This window comes from Piliocolobus tephrosceles, chromosome 17 (genome assembly GCF_002776525.5).
Source record: "Piliocolobus tephrosceles isolate RC106 chromosome 17, ASM277652v3, whole genome shotgun sequence".
NCBI classification, from domain to species: domain Eukaryota; kingdom Metazoa; phylum Chordata; class Mammalia; order Primates; family Cercopithecidae; genus Piliocolobus; species Piliocolobus tephrosceles.
This window is the reverse complement of record NC_045450.1, coordinates 41,321,027-41,340,001: the sequence shown is the minus strand read 5'-3', so window position 1 is coordinate 41,340,001 and position 18,975 is coordinate 41,321,027. Positions and strand designations below refer to the sequence as shown.

General features: G+C 49.0%; 2 protein-coding genes across 4 annotated transcripts; both read right to left on the bottom strand.

Annotated features, from left to right (window-relative positions):
- Nucleotides 1–222: 222 nt before the first annotated feature.
- On the bottom strand, nucleotides 223–1,855 carry LOC111541268 (metallothionein-1E-like). Its single transcript, XM_023209978.2, has 3 exons — nucleotides 1,460–1,855; nucleotides 810–875; nucleotides 223–462 (listed from the first exon to the last, which is right to left on the bottom strand). The coding sequence occupies exons 1-3, from the start codon at nucleotides 1,581–1,583 to the stop codon at nucleotides 371–373; spliced, it is 282 nt and encodes a 93-aa protein (XP_023065746.1). The 5' UTR covers nucleotides 1,584–1,855; the 3' UTR covers nucleotides 223–370.
- Nucleotides 1,856–6,790: 4,935 nt separating this feature from the next.
- Nucleotides 6,791–16,773, bottom strand: LOC111541267 (metallothionein-2). Of its 3 annotated transcripts, none has more exons than XM_026456853.1 (3): nucleotides 16,515–16,665; nucleotides 16,141–16,206; nucleotides 6,791–7,021 (listed from the first exon to the last, which is right to left on the bottom strand). In XM_026456853.1, exons 1-3 carry the CDS (start codon nucleotides 16,540–16,542, stop codon nucleotides 6,930–6,932), a joined length of 186 nt encoding a protein of 61 aa, XP_026312638.1. In that variant the 5' UTR covers nucleotides 16,543–16,665; the 3' UTR covers nucleotides 6,791–6,929. The 3 variants fall into 3 exon arrangements, with proteins under 3 accessions (XP_026312638.1, XP_023065748.1, XP_023065745.1); XM_023209980.1 differs by lacking the exons at nucleotides 16,141–16,206; nucleotides 16,515–16,665 and adding exons at nucleotides 7,366–7,431; nucleotides 8,020–8,143; XM_023209977.1 differs by lacking the exon at nucleotides 6,791–7,021 and adding an exon at nucleotides 15,699–15,934 and having other exon boundaries at nucleotides 16,515–16,773.
- Nucleotides 16,774–18,975: the final 2,202 nt, after the last annotated feature.

Sequence of the window (18,975 nt, the reverse complement as noted above, 5' to 3'; positions counted from 1 at the left end):
TTTGACATAAGACTGGAAGCAATCATATATGCCCCCCCACCCCCACCAAAAGGGTGTGCACAGTGCAATGCCATTTTACGAAAGTGTGAACTCAGTGAGGTAACCTGAAAGTGTTAACATTGTTAGTGGCTCACATTTCCCATCCAGAGCCTGGTCTCTAAACTCCTGGTTCAACCCCCACCCAGTCCATTTTTTCCAAGACACACAAAGAAGAACAGAGTGAGATTCAAGTCAAAATTCTTTTATAGCAATAAAACAATCACATATTTAATATAAAAAGAAATGCAGAAAATGGCTCAGGGTTGTATTTAAAAAAATCCAGGTTGTGCAGGTTACTGTATTTACATCTGGGAGCAGAGTTGTCCCCACATCAGGCACAGCAGCTGCACTTCTCCGACGCCCCTTTGCAGACGCAGCCCTGGGCACACTTGGCACAGCCCACAGGGCAGCAGGAGCAGCAGCCTGGGGAAGAAGGGGAGAGTGAGAGGTGGCAGTACACTGGACCAGGCACCTCCCTGCCCCAATAACAGGCCTGGCTCGAGCTAAGACGCCAGACCCAGAGGATGCTTTTTTTGTCTGGCACAGCTCTGTTCTGAAACCATAGGGGGTACAGTTGGGGGTTGTGTCCCAAGAGAAAAATGCTTCCCTCCCTCATCTGAACTCAGGGCAGAAAGCCTGGAGAGGGAATGACATGGCCAACAGGGGCAAAGAAATCCCAGTTCCCCAGAAGGAAGCACTCGGGGTCAGCCTTGAGTTCCCTCCCAATCTTAGCCACAGCCCCAGATTCCTGGAGATGGCCCCGCACTCACTCTTCTTGCAGGAGGTGCATTTGCACTCTTTGCACTTGCAGGAGCCAGCGCACGTGCAGGAGCCACCTGCAAGGAAGAGAAAAACGCAGTGGGCAGTGAGTGAGATGCAGAAGGTACAGCAGGGGGTCAATGAGTCTTCAGTGCCCCCTCCTCTGTGCAGGGCCAGCCCTCAGAGCTCCTTTCCCACTCAGGACAGAGGAACAGAAGCCCTATGTCCTCCCCACTCACACTGAGAAGGGCAAGTACCCTCCTGTTTACCCCACCAGGAAGGTCCCACGTCCACACCCAACCCAGGAATACTGAGATTGCGAGCCAGAACCTTCTGTCCTGAACCCTGAAGACTCAATGTCTCCAGCCCCCCATCCACCCTGATTGCTCAGAGCCTGGACAGAGCATTGGGGCCCAGACAGCAGGACCCTGACCAACTGGGAGATGTGCAGCAGGACTGCCTTGAGCCTCAGTGTCCTTAACTCTGACGTAGAAGCCCAGGGATGAGGGCAGTGCTCTCAGAGGCGTGATCAGGAAGAAAGCACCTAACGAAGTAATGGAGTTCCCGTCGCTCAGAACTTTAAATGCGACCTCCTGAAACCCAGAAACCCCCTGTAATAGGGCTGGGAAATGGGACTTCCAGGGCCCAGAGCTTCCCTTACCAGTGGCGCAGGAGCAGTTGGGATCCATTTCGAGCCAAGGAGATGCTGGAGCTCCTGCCGGTAAGGAAAACAAGCAGTCAGGCAGTTGGAAAGCGCACTGGAGCCCTGCACCCGGCTGCTCCATTTATAGACGGAGGTCGGGCCGGGCGCAGAGGCCTAGCTCTGCGCCTGCACCCGGCCCGCTGAGTCCGCTTCGCCGGCAATCCTAGGCTGGGCTGTGCGCAGCGGAGGGGCCGGGCGCACCATCCCCTGAGTTCTGAGCGGTGCGCACCGCGGGACCGCCCCTTTGGCGCCTGTTCACGCGGGATGGGCTGTGCGCCCGGCAGTACGCCGCGTTCCCGAGGTCCAGGCCGCTCTTCCCGGTTTCCCCGAGGTTGCCTTACACCCTCCTCCCAGCGTGTTCCGGGATGCCGGCCTTGACTTCGCGGGCGTCTCCACCCCACCCCTCGCCCCGCAGTTTTCAGATCGACCTGTCCAGGAGTCCCAGTGCGGCCCTCCTGCTCCCGTCCCGGGATCGGCTGAGTGCGGAGTGGGGAACGTGCGGTAGCTAGCGAGTTGTGTGCAGAACATCCGCCACCGATGTGGCTTTCGTTTCTCCTCGTCTCCCGCCTTGACTGTCCCTGTCCATACCGCGGTCCCTCGGACCCTCTCCTCCGTACATAGTAACACGGGGAACACAGGTCGGCCTCTCTCTCTCTCGTCCACTCGCCTTGCCTTTGAGGATGTGCGGGCACATTTATCCAGGTCCTCCTTTGCGTATAAGTCTCCATGCTCCCCACAGCCTTAGGGCCACCACAATACCAGATGGCAGTTCTGGACATGCGGGATGTCCCCAAAGAGAGATTACTTCAGATGATATGCAGACCCTGCTTTAAATTAAAAAGCAAGCTGGGTGAGGTGGCGCTTACTGCTGTAGTCCCAGCTACTTGGGAGGATCACTTGAGCCTAGGAGTTCGAGTCCAGCCTGGGCAACGTAGGGAGTAAACGTCTCTAAAAAAATAAAAAGCAAGATAAATGGTTGTTTCTCTTCAATATTGCTGATCTCTTCAATATTCCAGGCTCAATGCATAACATTGAGTCTGTGCCGGTGTCTTAACCACTTGCTTTGTGATCTTAAAGAAAAATACTATTTATGAACCTGTATTACTAAACAGACGGCTACTACAGAGTTAAAGTAATTGGTTCAAGTCACAGAGCTGAGAATTTGTCACTGATCTGAATCCAACCAACCCCTCAAGGGAAAGTGTCCATGGATCAAGCCTTCCTTTGGCCCAGGTATGTCATTAGCACTTCTCTCTTGCTGGAAAGCTTCTAAACAATGGCAAGCCACAAGCTCAACCATGTGCAGTGGCAAAAGCAATCCATAAGTGTAATATATATATATATATATACACACACACACACACACACACAAAACACATTTATAGTTTTCCTGGCTGTCTTCTATGTATGGATAAAACTGACTTTCATTTTTGGAGGTGGAAAAGAGTTTGCTTTTCATACAAATATATTTAAGAAAATATTAATCATTTAAATATAAAATGGTAAGAAAAGTGTGCAGGTGGTAACAGAAATGTCAGTCATTTTATATCTGACATGAGGCAGAGAATCTTGCTCATAGCTTGATAACCCTGGGTTGAGGATGATTTTGTGGGAGCAGTGAATGGCTCTCTTTGGACCACATGACACATGTTCATGTGGTAGATGACAATGACAGTATATACAGCTAGGCACTCCAGGCCTGGCTTCTTTGTCTGTAAGTAAATATCCCCCATGCAATGTATAATTATTTTAAAAAATAATAATAAAGCAATAACTAATATTGTAGAATGCTTGCCAAGCACCATTCCAAGCTCCTTACATGTATAAAATTCTTTCATCTTACAAGCCAGACGCCATTATTATGCTCCTATTACAGGAGACACAGACAGGTTGTGAGGCACAGCTAAAAGTGACAGAGGTGGGATGTGCACTCATGCATGCTGTCTGCACCATCATGCCCTCACCCATTGTATTAGTTTGTTTTCACACTGCTGATAAAGACATACCCAAGACTGGGCATTCTACAAAATAAAAGGTTTAATGGACTTACAGGTCCACATGGCTGGGGAGGCCTCACAGTCATGGCAGAAGGCAAGGAGGAGCAAGTCGTGTCTTACATGGATGGGAGCAGGCAAAGAGAGAGCTTGTGCAGGGAAACCTCCATTTTTAAAACCATCAGATCTCATGAGATTCATTCACTATTATGAGGACAGCACGGGAAAGACCTGCCCCCGTGATTCAATTACCTCCCACTAGGTTCCTCCCATGACACTTGGGAATTGTGGGAATTACAATTTAAGATGAGATTTGGATAGAAGCCCAGCCAAACCATATCTTTCTGCCTCTGACCCCTCCCAAATCTCACATCCTCACATTTTGAAATCAATCATGCCCTCCCAACAGTCCCCCAAAGTCTCAGCTCACTTCAACATTAACTCAGAAGTCCACAGTCTAAAGTATTATCTGAGACAAGGCAAGTCCCTTCTGCCTATGAGCCTGAAAAATCAAAAGCAAGTTAATTACTTCCTAGACACAATGGTGGTACAGGCATTGGGTAAATACAGCAATTCCAAATGGGAGACATTGGCCAAAATGTTTTGGGGCTACAGGCCCCATAAAAGTCCAAAATCCAGCAGGGCAGTCAAATCTTAGAGCTCCAAAATGGTCTCCTTTGACTCCATGTCTCATATCCAGGTCACGCTGATGCAAGAGGTGGGTTCCCAAGGTCTTGGGCAGCTCTGCCCCTGTGGCTTTACAGTTCCCCTCCTGGTTGCTTACATGGCTGGCATTGAGTGTCTGGCTTTTCCAGGCACGTGGTGCAAGCTGTTGGTGGATCTACCATTCTGGGGTCTGGAGGACGGTGGCCTTCTTCTCACAGTTCCACTAGGTGGTGCCCCAGTAGGGCCTCTGTGTGAGGGCTCTGACCCCACATTCTCTTCCACACTGCCCTAGCAGAGGTCCTCCGTGAGGGCCCCATCCCTACAACAAACTTCTGCATTTCCATACAACTTCTGAAATCTAGGCAGAGGTTCCCAATTCCTGACTTCTGTGCACTCACAGGCTCAACATTATGTGGAAGCTGCCAAGGCTTGGGGCTTGCACCTTCTGAAGCCACAGCCAGAGCTTTACATTGGCCCCTTTGAGCCATGGCTGGAGTGGCTAGGATGCAGGGCACCAAGTCCCTAGGCTGCACACAGCACAGGGACACTAGACCTGGTCCATGAAACCACTTTTTCCTCCTAGGCCTGTGATGGGAGGGGCTGCTGTGAAGTCCTCTGACATGGCCTGGAGACATTTTCCCCATTTTCTTGGGGATTAACATTCTGCTCCTTGTTATTTATGCAAATTTTTGCAGCCAGCTTGAATTTCTCCTCAGAAAAGGGTTTTTTTTTTTTTTCTATTGCATTGTCAGGCTGCAAATTTTCCAAGCTTTTATGCTTTGTTCCTCTTATAATTGTGAATGCCTTTAATAGCACCCAAGTCACCTCTTGAATGTTTTGCTGCTTAGAAATTTCTTCCACCAGATGCCCTAAATCATCTCTCTCCAGCTCAAAGTTCCACATATCTCTAAGGCAAAGGCAAAATGCCACCAGTTTCTTTGCTAAAACATAACAAAAGTCAACTTTGCTCCAGTTCCCAACAAGTTCCTCATTTCCATATAAGACCACCTCAGCCTGGACTTTATTGTCCGTATCGCTGTCAGCATTTTGGGCAAAGCCATTCAACAAGTCTCCAGGAAGTTCCAAACTTTCCCACATTTTTCTGTCTTCTGAGCCCTCCAAGCTTTTCTAACTATTGCCTGTTACCCAGTTCCAAAGTTGCTTTTTTTTCGTCTTTCAGAGATGAGACTCTCACTTTTTTTGTTTTTTGGTGGTGAAGTAGGCTGTGAACCAGGACTGCCTGACACCAAAACCCATGCCCTAGGCTCAGGCTGCCTTCTGAAATCTCTTCACAGGGAAACAGAGAAGTCAGTGGCCCTGACCTCTAGGCCAAGAGACTCATCTTCCTGTTTGATTGAACATCAAATAGGATTCCCTCCACATAGCCAGGGGGGACTAATCACTGGCTTTAATTACAAATCAGCTAGGGCCTCACTCTTTCCTAATGAGCACCCCTACACTCGCCAAACTGCAGGATCTGCTATCACTCCTGCGTGGGCAAACAGGAACATCTGCAACCCATGACTACACACACTGCATCTTGCTGGGAAAATGCTCGGCTCTTCCCTCCACAGCCCCAGTCACTTTGATGGATTGACATAGTCAAGGGCTGAAATTTGAAAGGGAAAATTCAGCTTGAGCTTGGGCAGAACTTTCAAAGATTCAGAGCCAAGTCACAACAGGGAACTCTCAGGTGTCAGCAAGTGTCCTGTGACTCTGGGCAGGCTAATTCTCTTTTTCTTTCTCTCTCTCTCTCTCTCTTTGAGACAGAGTCTTGCTGTATTAACCAGGCTGGAGTGCAGTGTCAAGATCTCTGCTCATGGCAACGTTCACCTCCTGGGCTCAAGCGATCCTCCCACCTTACCCCTTTATAACCAGATTTTGAATCATTGTTAGTTTATTTTTATTTTATTTTACTTTTCTTTTTTGAGATAGAGCCTCATTCCATCGCCCAGACTGAAATGCAGTGGCACGATCTTGGCTCACGGCAACCTCCGCCTCCCAGGCTCAACTAATCTTCTCACCTCAGCCTCCCAAGTAGCTGGGACTATGCCAGGCTAAAATTGCTAGTTTCATCAGGCTCTGATCCACAATGGCCTTTTGCTATCTGCCTCTTGAGAAATCTCTCTCTTTTTGTATAAATAACAAAGTTTTTAAAATGTATTTTCTGAAATCAGTGTTTTACACGCCAAAATTTAAAAAAAGGTTTATGTCTAGGAAGCATAGGTAGTAAAAAGTTCCTTCACCATGGAGTTTGAGAAGCCTGGTGTGGGAATCAAGCAGCTGACGAATTGGGTTCCACCCCTGTCATCTCTTTGAAGCCTAAAATCTGATGAGGAAACTGAAATTGGGTAGGGAAATCAGAAAATAAAAATGAGAGATGGAGAAGTTTCTGTGCCACATTTGATATGACCAGAGGTGATCATGGATGTCCCCCCATTATGATCTGGTACAGTGCAATTCCATTTTATAGAAGATGAAGCTCAGTGAGGTAACCTGGCTTGCCAGAAGGCGCTCAGATTGTTAGCGACTTAGATTTCCATCCAGAGCCCGGGTCTCTGAACTCCTGGTTCAATCCCTAACCCTGGTCCATTAATTCGAAGTCACACAAAGGAAAGGAGAGTCAGAATCAAGTCAAAACTGTTTTATTGTCATTTACATATTTAATAGAAAAAGGAATGTAGCAAATGGCTCAGGGTTGTATAAAAAAAAAATCCAGGTTTGTACAGGTTGCTCTATTTACATCTGGGAGCAGAGCTGTCCCCACATCAGGCACAGCAGCTGCACTTCTCTGACGCCCCTTTGCAGATGCAGCCCTGGGCACACTTGGCACAGCCCATGGGACAGCAGGAGCAGCAGCCTGGGCAAAAAGGGAGAGTGAGATGTCAGAGCGGACTCAATCAGGCACCTCCCTGTGTCAACAGCAGGCCTGGATCGAGGTCAGACTCCAGACCTGGAGGATGTCTTTTTAGGTTGGCACAGCTCTGTTCTGAGACCACAGGTGGTACCTTTGGGGTTTGTGTCTCAATAGAAAAAGGCTGCCTTGCCGCATTAGAACTCAGAGCAGAAAGCCTGGAGAGGGAATGACATGGCCAACAGGGGCAAAGAAAGGCGTTCCCCGGAAGCATGCACTCCAGGCCAGCCTTGAGTTCCCTCCCAAGTTTAGCTACAGCGCCAGATTCCTGGAGACGGCCCCACACTCACTCTTCTTGCATGAGGTGCATTTGCACTCTTTGTACTTACAGGAGCTGGCACAGGAGCAGGAGGCCCCTGGAAGGAAGAGATAAAAGCAGTGAGCAGTGAGTGAGACGCAGAAGGTACAGCAGTGGGTCAATGAGTCTCCAGTGCGCCATCCTCTGTGCAGGGCCAGCCCTCAGAGCTCCTTTCCCACTCAGGACAGAGGAAGACAAGCCCCACGTCCTCTCCACTCATGCTGGAAAGGGCAAGCACCCTCCTGTTTTACCCCACCAGGAAGGTCCCAGATGCACACACAACCCAGGAAGACTCGGACTGGGGCCCAAAACCTCCTGTCCTGAATCTCAAAGACGCAGTGTTTCCTGCCTCCCACCCACCCTGCTTGCTCAGAGCCTGGACAGAGCATTGGGGCTTGGCCAGCAGCCCCCTGACCAATCAGGTGACGTGGAACAGGACAGCCTTGAGCCTCAGAACACTCAACTGTGACATAGAGGCACAGTGAAGAGGGCAATGCTCTCAGGAGCTATTCCAAGAAGAAAGTCCTGGACGAAGTAAAGGGTCCCCTTCTGCGCAGAGCTCAAAATGCGACCTCCTCAAACGCAGGGACACTGTACTGTGGCTGGGAATTGGGCATTCCCAGGCGCAGAGCCGGGCTTCCCTTACCAGTGGCGCAGGAGCAGTTGGGGTCCATTTCCAGCCAAGAGAGGAGGAGAGAGGCGAAGAGGCCGTCAGGCAGCTGGAAGGCGCGTTGGAGCCTGGAGCCGGCTGCTCCCTCTGCAGGCGGAGATGGGACCGCCCCGCGCTTGCACCCACCCGGTGAATCTGGGCCTCCTGTGGGTACATGGCAGAACTGTGAGCAGCAGGCGGGCCGGGCGCAAGGTGTGCACCGCAGGTGTCTTGTTTGGCTCTTCGCTCGCTCGCTCAGGCCTGTGCACCCGGTGGTCCGCGGCGCCCCTGCTGTCCTGCTCCCCGCAACTTCCCCATTTTCCGCATTTCCTTGTGGTTGCTGGACATCCCCGTCCCCGAGCGTTCCGGGAACCCAGCCTCTGGTGGTCGCAATATTCCCAGCCTCACCAGCCCATCTGCGGTATTTCGCCTTTCCTGGAGCCGGTGTGCAACCCCAGCTTCGTCCCTGGATAGGTCTGAGCCCGCGAGCGCGACGAGGGAGTTGTGTGCAGAGAACCGTCATGGATGTGACCCTTGCTTTCTGCCCTCCTGCCCTCTAGCACTGCCTGTCACTATCCCCACCATGGTCCTTCTGCCACTTTCTCTTGAGCCCAGCAACAGGGTGGAGGCGAGCCCACCCTTCCATTCCTCATGCCTGAGCAGTTGTATGGGCACATTTGTCTGGGGCCTCCTTTACACAAAATTCTACAGGGTCTCCTCCAAAGCCTAGCGTGCCCACCCAACTCCAGGACAGTAGTCCTGAAAATATGGAGTGCCCCCAAGGGCGGAATCTGCTTAGGTGACTCCAGACCCGGAGGATGCAGAATCTATGTTAAATAAGAATATTTACCTTTCAATTTTCCTATTACACAACAATCTGCGTGAGTCCGTTTAATCATTTTAATTTTTTGAACCCTCTCAAGAACAATAAAAGAGAAATACTATTCTAAACACGTATTTCCAATGGAAAAACTAAGGCACAAAGAGCCTTAGTAACTTGCCCAAAGTTATGGCTCTATGAAATGGTGCTATGCTACCTGAATCTAGTCAGCTTCCCAAGAGGAGGAAAGAAAACATAAAGATTTCTTTTGGCCAAGATATGTCTGCAACACTACTGTGCTGCTCAAAACTATTATTATGGTCATTATTTTGAAACAGGGTCTCACTCTGTCATCCAGGCTGGAGTTCAATGATGAGATCATGGCTCACTGCAGCCTCAATCTCCTGGACTCAATCTATCCTCCCACCTCAGCCTCCCAAGTAGCTGGAACTACAGGTGCAGGCCATCATGCCTGGCTAATTTTTTGCTTTTTTTTTTTTTTTTTGGTAGACACGAGATTTCATCATGTTGCTCAGTCAGGCTGGTCTCAAACTCCCGAGCTCAAGTGATCCGCCTGCCTTGGTCTTCCAAACTGCTGGGATTACAGGCATGGGCCCCCGTGCAGGTCTGCTTGAACTTTTTAAATCAGGGGCAGAGCGCGGTGGCTCACACCTGTAATCCCAGCACTTTGGGAGGCCGAGGCGGACAGATCACGAGGTCAGGAGATAGAGACCATCCTGGCTAACATGGTAAAATCCCATCTCTACTAAAAAAAATACAAAACATTAGCCAGGCATGGTGGCGGGCACCTGTAGTCCCAGCTACTCGGGAGGCTGAGGCAGGAGAATGGCGTGAACCCGGGAGGGGGAGCTTGCAGTGAGCCCAGATCAATGCCACTGCACTCTAGCCTGGGTGACAGAGTGAGACTCCATCTTAAAAAAAAAAAAAAAAAAGAAAGAAATTTTTTAATCAGGGAGAAGCGTCTCTCTCAACCCTGGACAGCTTGCAAAGCGATGGAGATGAGAAATTTATTAAATATGTATATACACACGAAATACACATTAGAGTAATCTATGTCTGTAAGTAAGACTGACTCTTGATTTTAGCACTGATGAAAACTTTGCTTTCATTTAAATATATGTGATGATTAGTTTTATGTGTCAACTTGGCTGGGCAAAGTGTCCAGTTCCTTGGTCAAACACCAGCCTAGATATTGCGGCAAAGTTATTTTTTAAGATGTGATTAACATTTAAATCAGTAGTCTTTGAGTAAAACAGATGTCAGAGGGGATTTATCAAGTGTTACCTGCCCATTCAACCTGGGAGTGTCCAGAGGACACCACTTTCACCACATCTATGAGAAATAAATTTGTGAGGGGTGCCCTAGCATCCTGGAAGAGCTGTGTGGTCACTCTTTTTTGCAGGTAGAAATTCAGTGGAAACTGCTGCCGCTGAATTGGGAACCCTAAATGCAATGGCGATAATTTGGTCCCAGTGTGGCAGGGGCCAAGGGACAGCACTTAATTGCCAAAGGCAACATGGGCCTGGTTATTGTCATGGATGGCACAGTCAAAGCAGAATAATGACTTGCAGGCCAGGAGCAGTGGCTCACACCTATAATCCTAGCACTTTGGGAGGCTGAGACAGGTGGATCACTTGAGCTCAGGAGTTTGAGACCAGCTTGGCGAACATGGCAAAAGCCTGTCTCTATCCCTCCAAACATACAAAAATCAGCTGGATGTGTTGGTGCCTGCCTGTAATTGTAGCTACTTTGGGGGCTGAGGTGGGAGGACCACTTGAGCCTTGGAGATCGAGGCTACAGTGAGCCATGACACTGCTCTCCATCCTGGATGACACAGCGAGACCCTCTCTCAAATAAAAAGAATAATATGATTCACAGAGACCTGTGGTGTTGGCTAGTTGATCATGGTGGTCGTACGAGCAAACAGAGGAGTCAGCCTACAAAAATCTTACTCATCTGTAGAATCAAAATCTCTATTTCCTGTCCCCATGACTTTATGCTTTGCTGGTCTCAAGGTATTAGTTCCAAAAGGAGGAATGCTTCCTTGGGAGACACAGTGATTCCATCAAACTGGAAGTTATGAGTCCCACTAGGCCACGTTGAGTCCTCAGACTTCTGTATCAACAGGCAAAGAGGCTGGGCACTGTGGCTTACACCTGTAATCCCAGCACTTTGGGAGGCCAAGGTGGGTGGATCACCTGAGGTCAGGAGCTTGAGACCAGCCTGGCCAACATGGAGAAACCCCATCTCTACTAAAAATACAAAATTAGCCAAGCGTGGTGGTGCATGCCTGTAATTCCAGCTACTGAGGGGGCGAGTCAGGAGAATTGCTTGAACCTGGGAGGCGGAGGTTGCGGTGAGCTGAGATCATGCCATTGCACTTCAGCCTAGGGAACAAGAGCGAAATTCCATCTCAAAAAAAAAGAAAGAAAGAAAAGAAAAGAAAAAAGGAAAAGAAAATCAACAACAACAACAACAACAAAAAAAAAAAACAGGCAAAGTAAGGAGTCACTATTCCGGCTAGGGTGATTGTGGTTACTTCTTTGTAATTACAATCTCTGCAATGGAGGTAAGGAGGAGGATGTCTGGAATACAAGAGATCCTTTAGGGTGTCTCTTATTATTACCATGTCCTGTGATTGAAGCCAGTGGAAACAACCCAATTGGGACAGGAATGCATGGCCCAGACCCTTCCAGAATGAAGGTTTAGGTCACCCCACCAAGTAAAGAACCACCATTGGTTGAGGTGTTTGCTGAAACGAGAGGTTTACACCTCTTTTAGGTTGTAAAAGAAGGAAACTGTAAATAGCAGCTATGACCATGTGACCAGTTACAGGTATGGAAATGAGGAATGTCATTGTTATGGGTATTTCTTCATTATGTTGTTATAAATGTGTGTGTGCACGCATGTGTGGCAAATATTTTTGTTTTCTTCCATCTCTTATCCCATTGTCATATAACAGGGGACGTATTAACTTTACATCACAATATTTAAGTATTGCTAACTTTGTATCATACTATTTAGGTTATAAGATGTCAAGGAACATGCCTCAAGTATTTTGCAATCAGTTTTGGAAAGAGAGTTTGTGTCATTTCAGGCATACACAGGACAGTTGTCTCATGTTAGGTGGAGGTATGACTTTGTTTTAACATTAAGTATAGTTTAAGGAGATGTTTATGTCTGCTAAATTAACAAGTGGTGGACTGCAATGGTTAGTTTTATGAGTCAACTTGGCTAGGTTATCATACCCAGTTGCTTGGTCAAACACTAATGTAGATGTTGCTGTGAAAGTGTTTTGTTAGATCTGATTACCATTTAAATCAGTAGGCTTTGGCTGGGTGCAGTAGCTCATGCCTGTAATCTCAGCATTTTGGGAAGCTGAGGTGGGTGCATCACTTGAGGCCAGGAGTTAGATAACATGGTGAAACCCTTTCTCTATTAAAAATACAAAAATTAGCCGCTTAATCTGTTAAATAAAACACAAAACTTAGCTGCTCTTTGAAAAATACAAAAATTAGCGTGGTGGTGCATACCTGTGATCCCAGCTATTTGGGAGGCTGAGACAGGAGAATTGCTTGAAGCCGGAAGGCAGAGGTTGCAATGAGCTGAGATCACACCACTACACTCTGGCCTGGGTGACAGAGCAAGATTCTGTTGCAAAAAATAAAATAAATCAATACATTTTGAGTAAAGCAGATTATTCATCATAATGTATGTGGGCCTCATCCAATCAGTTGAAGGCCTTAAGAGGAAAAACTGAGACTGAGGTCCCTGGAAGAGAAAGGAATTCTACCTGTAGACCACCTTCAGATGAAAGACTGTAATATCAACTTCTGACAGAATTCCCATGCTGCCAGCCAGCCTTGCAAATTTTAGACCAGCCATCCCCACAATCACATCAGCTAATTTCTTAAAGCTTTCTTTTTATCACTATCTATCTAGGGACATTTTATTGGTTCTGTGTCTTGGGGGAAACCATGAGTAATACAAATACATGTTGGAAAATATGAATCATTTAAAGGAGAACTATTAAGTAAAATTGTGGTGTAGGTGGTAGCAGATATGGCAGGCATCCATTTGTATGTGCCACAAGGGCGTGAACTGTCCTGCTCATGGTTTTCTGTATCCAGTGCTGATCACACTTTCATGGGAAGACTGAAGACTCTCTGGACCACAGTTAACATGCTCAGGTAGTTGATGAGGAATGTAGAGGTCACATGGCTAGAAACAGCAGGCCTGGCTTATTGGTCTGGAGGTAGAAAAACATCCCTATGCTATGAATAAAGATAATAAAATTATAGCTAGGTTGTGCATAGTGGCTCATGTCTGTAATCCCAGCACTTTGGGAGCCCGAGGCTAGCGGATCACTTGAGCCCAGAAATTCAAGACCAGCCTGGCCAACATGATGAAACCCCATTGCTACTAAAAATATAAAAATTAGCCAGGCGGGGTGGCATGTGCCTGTAGTCCCAGCTGCTCAACAGGCTGAGATGGGAGGATCACCTGAGCCCAGGAGATGCAGGTTGCAGTGAGCTGAGATCACCCCACTACACTCCAGCCAGGGTGACAGGGTAAGACTTTGTCTCAAAAAAATAAAATAAAATAAAATAACAAAATAAAATAAAATCACAGCTAATATTGTAGTCTGCTGGATACATGGCAAGTGCCATTCTAAGTTCTTTGCATGTATTAAGTCATTTGCTGTCACCAGCCAGACCCTATTATTCAGCCTATCTTACAGTGGAGGAGACTGAGCCACAGAGAGGTTGTGTCACTCAGATATAAGTGGCAGAGCTAGGTTTTGCACCCATGGATGCTGACTGCATCTTAATGCCCTCAACCACCACCCTGTGTCACCATGTTCCGTGAAAAACAAGGACACTGAAAATCTGGTAGTGAGGCAGCAGTAGAAAGAGCACTGAGCTGCCAGTCATGCCCTCTGCATAGCTCTGTGACCTCTCTTGGCCTCAGTATGCCACCTCTCAAGCCAGGGACACAAATAGGCTAACTGACCAAGGGCTGACCCAGCTCTGAACTCTGAGAGGCAGGGCTTAGAGCCCAGTGACATCATGATCTGCCAACTGCAGCCAAGATGAGAGGCCAGCTGTAGTGAAGGTTCTGGCCTCTGACTTCTAAGCTGTGTGACCTTGGGCAGGTTGCTTAACCACTCTGGAAGATGACATAATCAGTTTCGTCCCTGCACGTTCACTCTTTCACTGGCTCATGGGGTGTTCAAATGATAGGAAAAATGAGAATGGTTCTTATGTTTGTTCAAATGCTGTGGCAGCATCTTAATCCCAGAGGGCTTTGTGCAGGAAGTCATCCACCCTCCCCCTGGTACACAGTCAGGGAAACTTCATTCCACTCCCCAGCCTCCAACCCAGACTAATTCTTCCCAGACCCGTTTTTCCCCAAGAGCTTATCAAGAGAGATTCTGTCTCCAACAAAGTCCATGTAAACAGAGTGATCCTATGGTTATTAAACCCTAGCCAGGAGCCAGGCCAAGATCTCATTTAATCCATAAATAGGGATACCATCTTCTTTCTACAGATGAGGAAATTGAGGCTCAGAGAGGTTGAGTGACTCGCCCAGGCCACACAGCCAGTAAGTGGTAAAGTGGGCTGTGAACTAGGACTGCCTGACATGAAAACCCATGCCCTTGGCACAGGCTGCCTTCTAAAACTCTCTCTATAAGGAGCACCTTCAGGCAAGTGTGCTCCTGATTCCTGGGCCAAGGGACTCATCATCCTCTTTGACTGAACTTCAAATAACATTCCCTTCACATAGCCAGGGGGCCTAACCGTTGGCTTTAATTACAAGTCACTCAGAGCTTCACTCCTTTCTAATGAGCGCCACCACACCCTCCAAACTGCTGAATGCCATCACCCCTGCGTGGGCAGACAGGAAGAACTTCATCTGCAACCCGTGATCACACACACTGCATCTTGCTGGGAACATGCTGGGCATTTCCCTCCGCATCCCCAGGCACTTTGCTGGTTTAAGTAGCCAAAGGCTGAAATTTGAGAGAAGTAATTTCAGCCTGACCTTGGGAGGAACTTACAAAGATTCAGAACCAAGGCAAAACGGGGAGCTCTCAGGGGTCTGAAAGTGTCCTATCAGTGACACTGGGCAGGACAAGCCTGATGGTTCCTTGTGGGGATGTCTGGATCAGTGCTGCTCAGGGTGTGTCAGCCACACACTGGGGCTAGTCTGAGAACTGTTTCCAGGATGCAACGCACAACTTTGGACAAATGTGTAGTGTTGATCATTCTTTTATTTTTCCTGTGTTAATTTGTTCTCCATATATTTGTTGAACATTTCTTGTTGAATCTAAAAAATGGTCTTTGTATTTTGTGTCCTTTAAACGTTCATTTTCTTATTAACTCATTATTTTACCAGAGTTTAGGTCTGTGACTAATGGAAAACAAAACTGGTCATTCACCACAGGGAGTTTGGGAAACCGGATGTCAGATTCTAGCCACTGGGGAGCTGGAGTTCACCCTCTGTAGTCACTTTTAAGTCTAAAATCCCACGAAGAACTGAAGTTGGGCAGGGAAATCAGAAAGTGAAAATGAGGAATGGAGAAGTTTCTGTGCCACATTTGACATGAAACTGAAAGTGATCACGTATGTGTCCCTCCTGCCCCCATATGATCTGGCACAACGCCATTCAGTTTTACAGAAGATGAAGCTCAGTGTGGTAGCCTGGCTTGCTAGAATGCACTCTTTCTTAGCGGCTCACATTTCCATCCACAGCCCAGGTCTCTGCCCTCCCAGTTCCATCGCTCAACCCAGTCCCTTATTTTTAAGGCATATAAAGGAAACCAGAGGCAGAATCACGTCAAAGCTGTTTTATTATCATTCATATTATTTCATAGAAAAAGGAATGCAGCAAACGATCAGGGTCAGGGTTGTACATAAAAAAATCCAGGTTTGTAGAGGTCGCATTATTTACATCTAGGGGCAGCGCTGTCCCAGCATCAGGCGCAGCAGTTGCACTTGTCCGACGCCCCTTTGCAGATGCAGCCCTGGGCACACTTGGCACAGCCCACAGGGCAGCAGGAGCAGCAGCCTGGGGGCAGACAGGAGGCGGCAGAGATGAGTACTAGGGACACAGGGAATAAGGATTCCTGCTCTCCCTGATAAGGATCACTGAGGAGGCAACAACTTCCGCGTAGTCTGGGCATCCCCAGACTGCTTTCATTCCCCTGAGGATGGTGGAGAGGGGACAGGCTGGAGGACAGTGAGGGGTTAGAGGAAAGAGAGGATCCCACTTACTTTTCTTGCAGGAGGTGCATTTGCACTCTTTGCACTTGCAGGAGCCGGCGCAGGTGCAGGAGTCACCTGCAAGGAGAAAAGACAGAGGTGAGAACGGTCCCTGGATACCTGAACGCGTGACGGCGTGCTAATAGCCCGGGGCAGAGTTCCTCTGTCCACAACCGATTCCTGGGAACTTGAGCAAGCCATTAACTCAGATCTCCTTAACGGTAAAAAGAGGGCTCCGAATAACCTAGAATGGATTGAAAGATACCCCAAAACGCTTTGGGAAGGAGCAACTCCTGTCCTGAAATTGAGTGATCAGAGAAAGAAAGAGGGGTCAGAAATTGCTTCTCTAGCGCTACAGTCTACACCTGGCATCCCCAGCCCCTTACCGGCGACGCAGGAGCAGTTGGGATCCATGGCGAGTTGAAGAGGCGGCTGGAGTCGGGACAGGTTGCACGCGGGATCCCCGAGACTTGGAGGAGGCGTGGTGGAGCAGAGCGCTGCGAGCAGTGTTTATAGCTGAAAAGAGCCGGGACGAGTGCAAAAGCCCCGCCCCGGCCGGGCGCTGCCTGCACACGCCCCGCGCTGAGTCACTCGCGGCTCCCGGCTAAACACCCGGCTGCGCGCACTGGGCCGGGCGCACCCGGCCTGCACACGGACCGCGGGAGGTCAGTTCCCTGAAGCCCGCCCACGTGCGCTCCGGGGACGCCTCGGCGCGGAAGGAGCTGGGTGCAGCGGCAGGACACGGTGTACCGGGTGCCCACGCCGTGCGCCCCCGACGTGTGCACAGCTTCCCTCCCTCCTGTCCTATACTCGAACCTGAGCCGTTAGCGCGCAGGTGAAAGCAGGACTTGGGAATGCTGCTTGCGTGGAAAACTGGTTGGAAGTGCAGACAGGTTACAACTCTGTAGCAGTCAAGGCTTAATAATTGTGCAGCATCACAGTAAACCCGTGGAGTTGTTACTGATGACGTAGCCGTTGCATGTCCCCAGCAGATGCTGACGGTGCTCTAACAGAGACACCAAGGAGGGAGAATAAGGACAAGAAGTCACAAGCTTGGTCCTCAGGAAGCTCAGGGGCTGGGGGAACAGAGAGGAGGAGACCCCATCCAGCCTGGGAGGAGGTGGGCCATTGCCTTGGGCCCGAGGGGTAAGAAGGTGTTTGCCAGGCAGGGAGGGGGAAGGGATTTGTGTTCTGGCCTGGGAAGGGAAGAACTAGCGGGAACACTGGAATTGCCCTGAGACATTTGGAAGGGAAAACCCCCATAAGAAAGTTCTTCCCCCGTGGAGGCTGAGGGGAAGAGCCCAGGTGGCATCCAGATTCCTGCCTGGAGAGGCACATCCTGCCTCCCTGTCTGCACGTGTCTGGCGCTGTGTAAGGGTCTTAGATCATCAACCTTGGAAAGCCCGAAGTGTGTCATGCTAGGAGTCAGGAAGCGGTTACTGGAAGCTTCCTGGCAGGCTTAGGAAATGCTGATTGCCACAGTGGGAGTTTAGTGAGGTGGTGGGGCGAGGGCGGGGAGGACAGGCTGTCCTTGCAACCCTTACTGTAAGTTCCTGTGGAAACGTCTTCCTAGCTCAGCCGAATCTCACTTCCTCTAGGAACCCTGTCCTGACCCCCATGACTGTGGCTGCCCGTGAAGGTGCTGGTAAACATCCTGTTCGTTCCCCTCCTGGCACTTTCCATGCCTGTGGTATGTATAAACTGGGGGGACTCTTGGATTGGTGTCTCTGCCCCTCCTCACCAACCCCTGACCACTGGAAACGCCAAGTGCAGTCATTGCCTGCCTCTGGAATTGAGTCTTCAGCTTCCAACACAGGGCCAAGTTTGCAGTAGATGCTTAATAAATATTTGTCAAATAAATTCATGAGGGTAATGGCCTGGATTGTTCTTCCCTTCCCAGCCCCCACCTTGTATGAAGGCCGACTACAAAATGAAAATAAACACCTCTTCACCACCCTGGAACCTGTGTGCTCACTCAAGTAAAAACACCACACAGGGCAGGAGGGGTGAGCTCTCAGATGTACTAAATTTCAGTGGTCACTCGGCCACTCACTTGCTCAGTGACCTTGGGGCAATTACGTGCCTGGACTCTTCTGATCCCTGGTTTACTCATCTGTCAAATGACTGGGTTGTACTAGAATTTATATCCAAACATACTCTGAATTTAGAGCCAGGATCTTTTGAAATCTCATGACGTCTGGCAGCTCTGTGGATTGAGAGCTCTCTGGGCAGTGGGCCGATTTTGGTGTTGTTATTTATGTATGCACAGTATTATATACCAAATCCCTGGTTGCTAATAACTCAGATGGTCACCTATCCACTTAAGGCAAACAATCCAACTCTGTGAAGAAACAGAAGAGCTTATTTTGCCCTCAGAAGCATTGGTTCTAGCCCTGGGTCTGTGCCAGCCATGTTGGCGGTAAAACTTGCTTGTGGGCCTGAGCTGTCTCCTTTGAATCACTTTGACTCTGTGAGGGGAGGGAGGGATAGTGACTCAGGGAAGGTGGAGCAGGCCACAGGCCTAGTCTGTTCTTCTCTGTTCCCCCAGAAGCCGCACTGTGCTTGGGACAGAGGTGGAGAGGGAGGACCCACCTGCACGTTTGCATCCCTGACTTGGCAGGGGATGAGGGAGTGAAACCAAGCAACATTGGATAAGGAAAAACATCCCCCCGAATATCTGGTGTGAGTCCTCAATGTGAGGTGATGATGCGGCCCTGGGCTGCATTAAGAGAGGTATGCCATGTAGAGTGAGAGAGGTTATGTTTTTCATCCTTCTTTTAGGTGCAGGGGTGGATACATATAGGTCTGCTGCCCAGCCATCCACTCGTCCTTCCTCTGTGATGATAT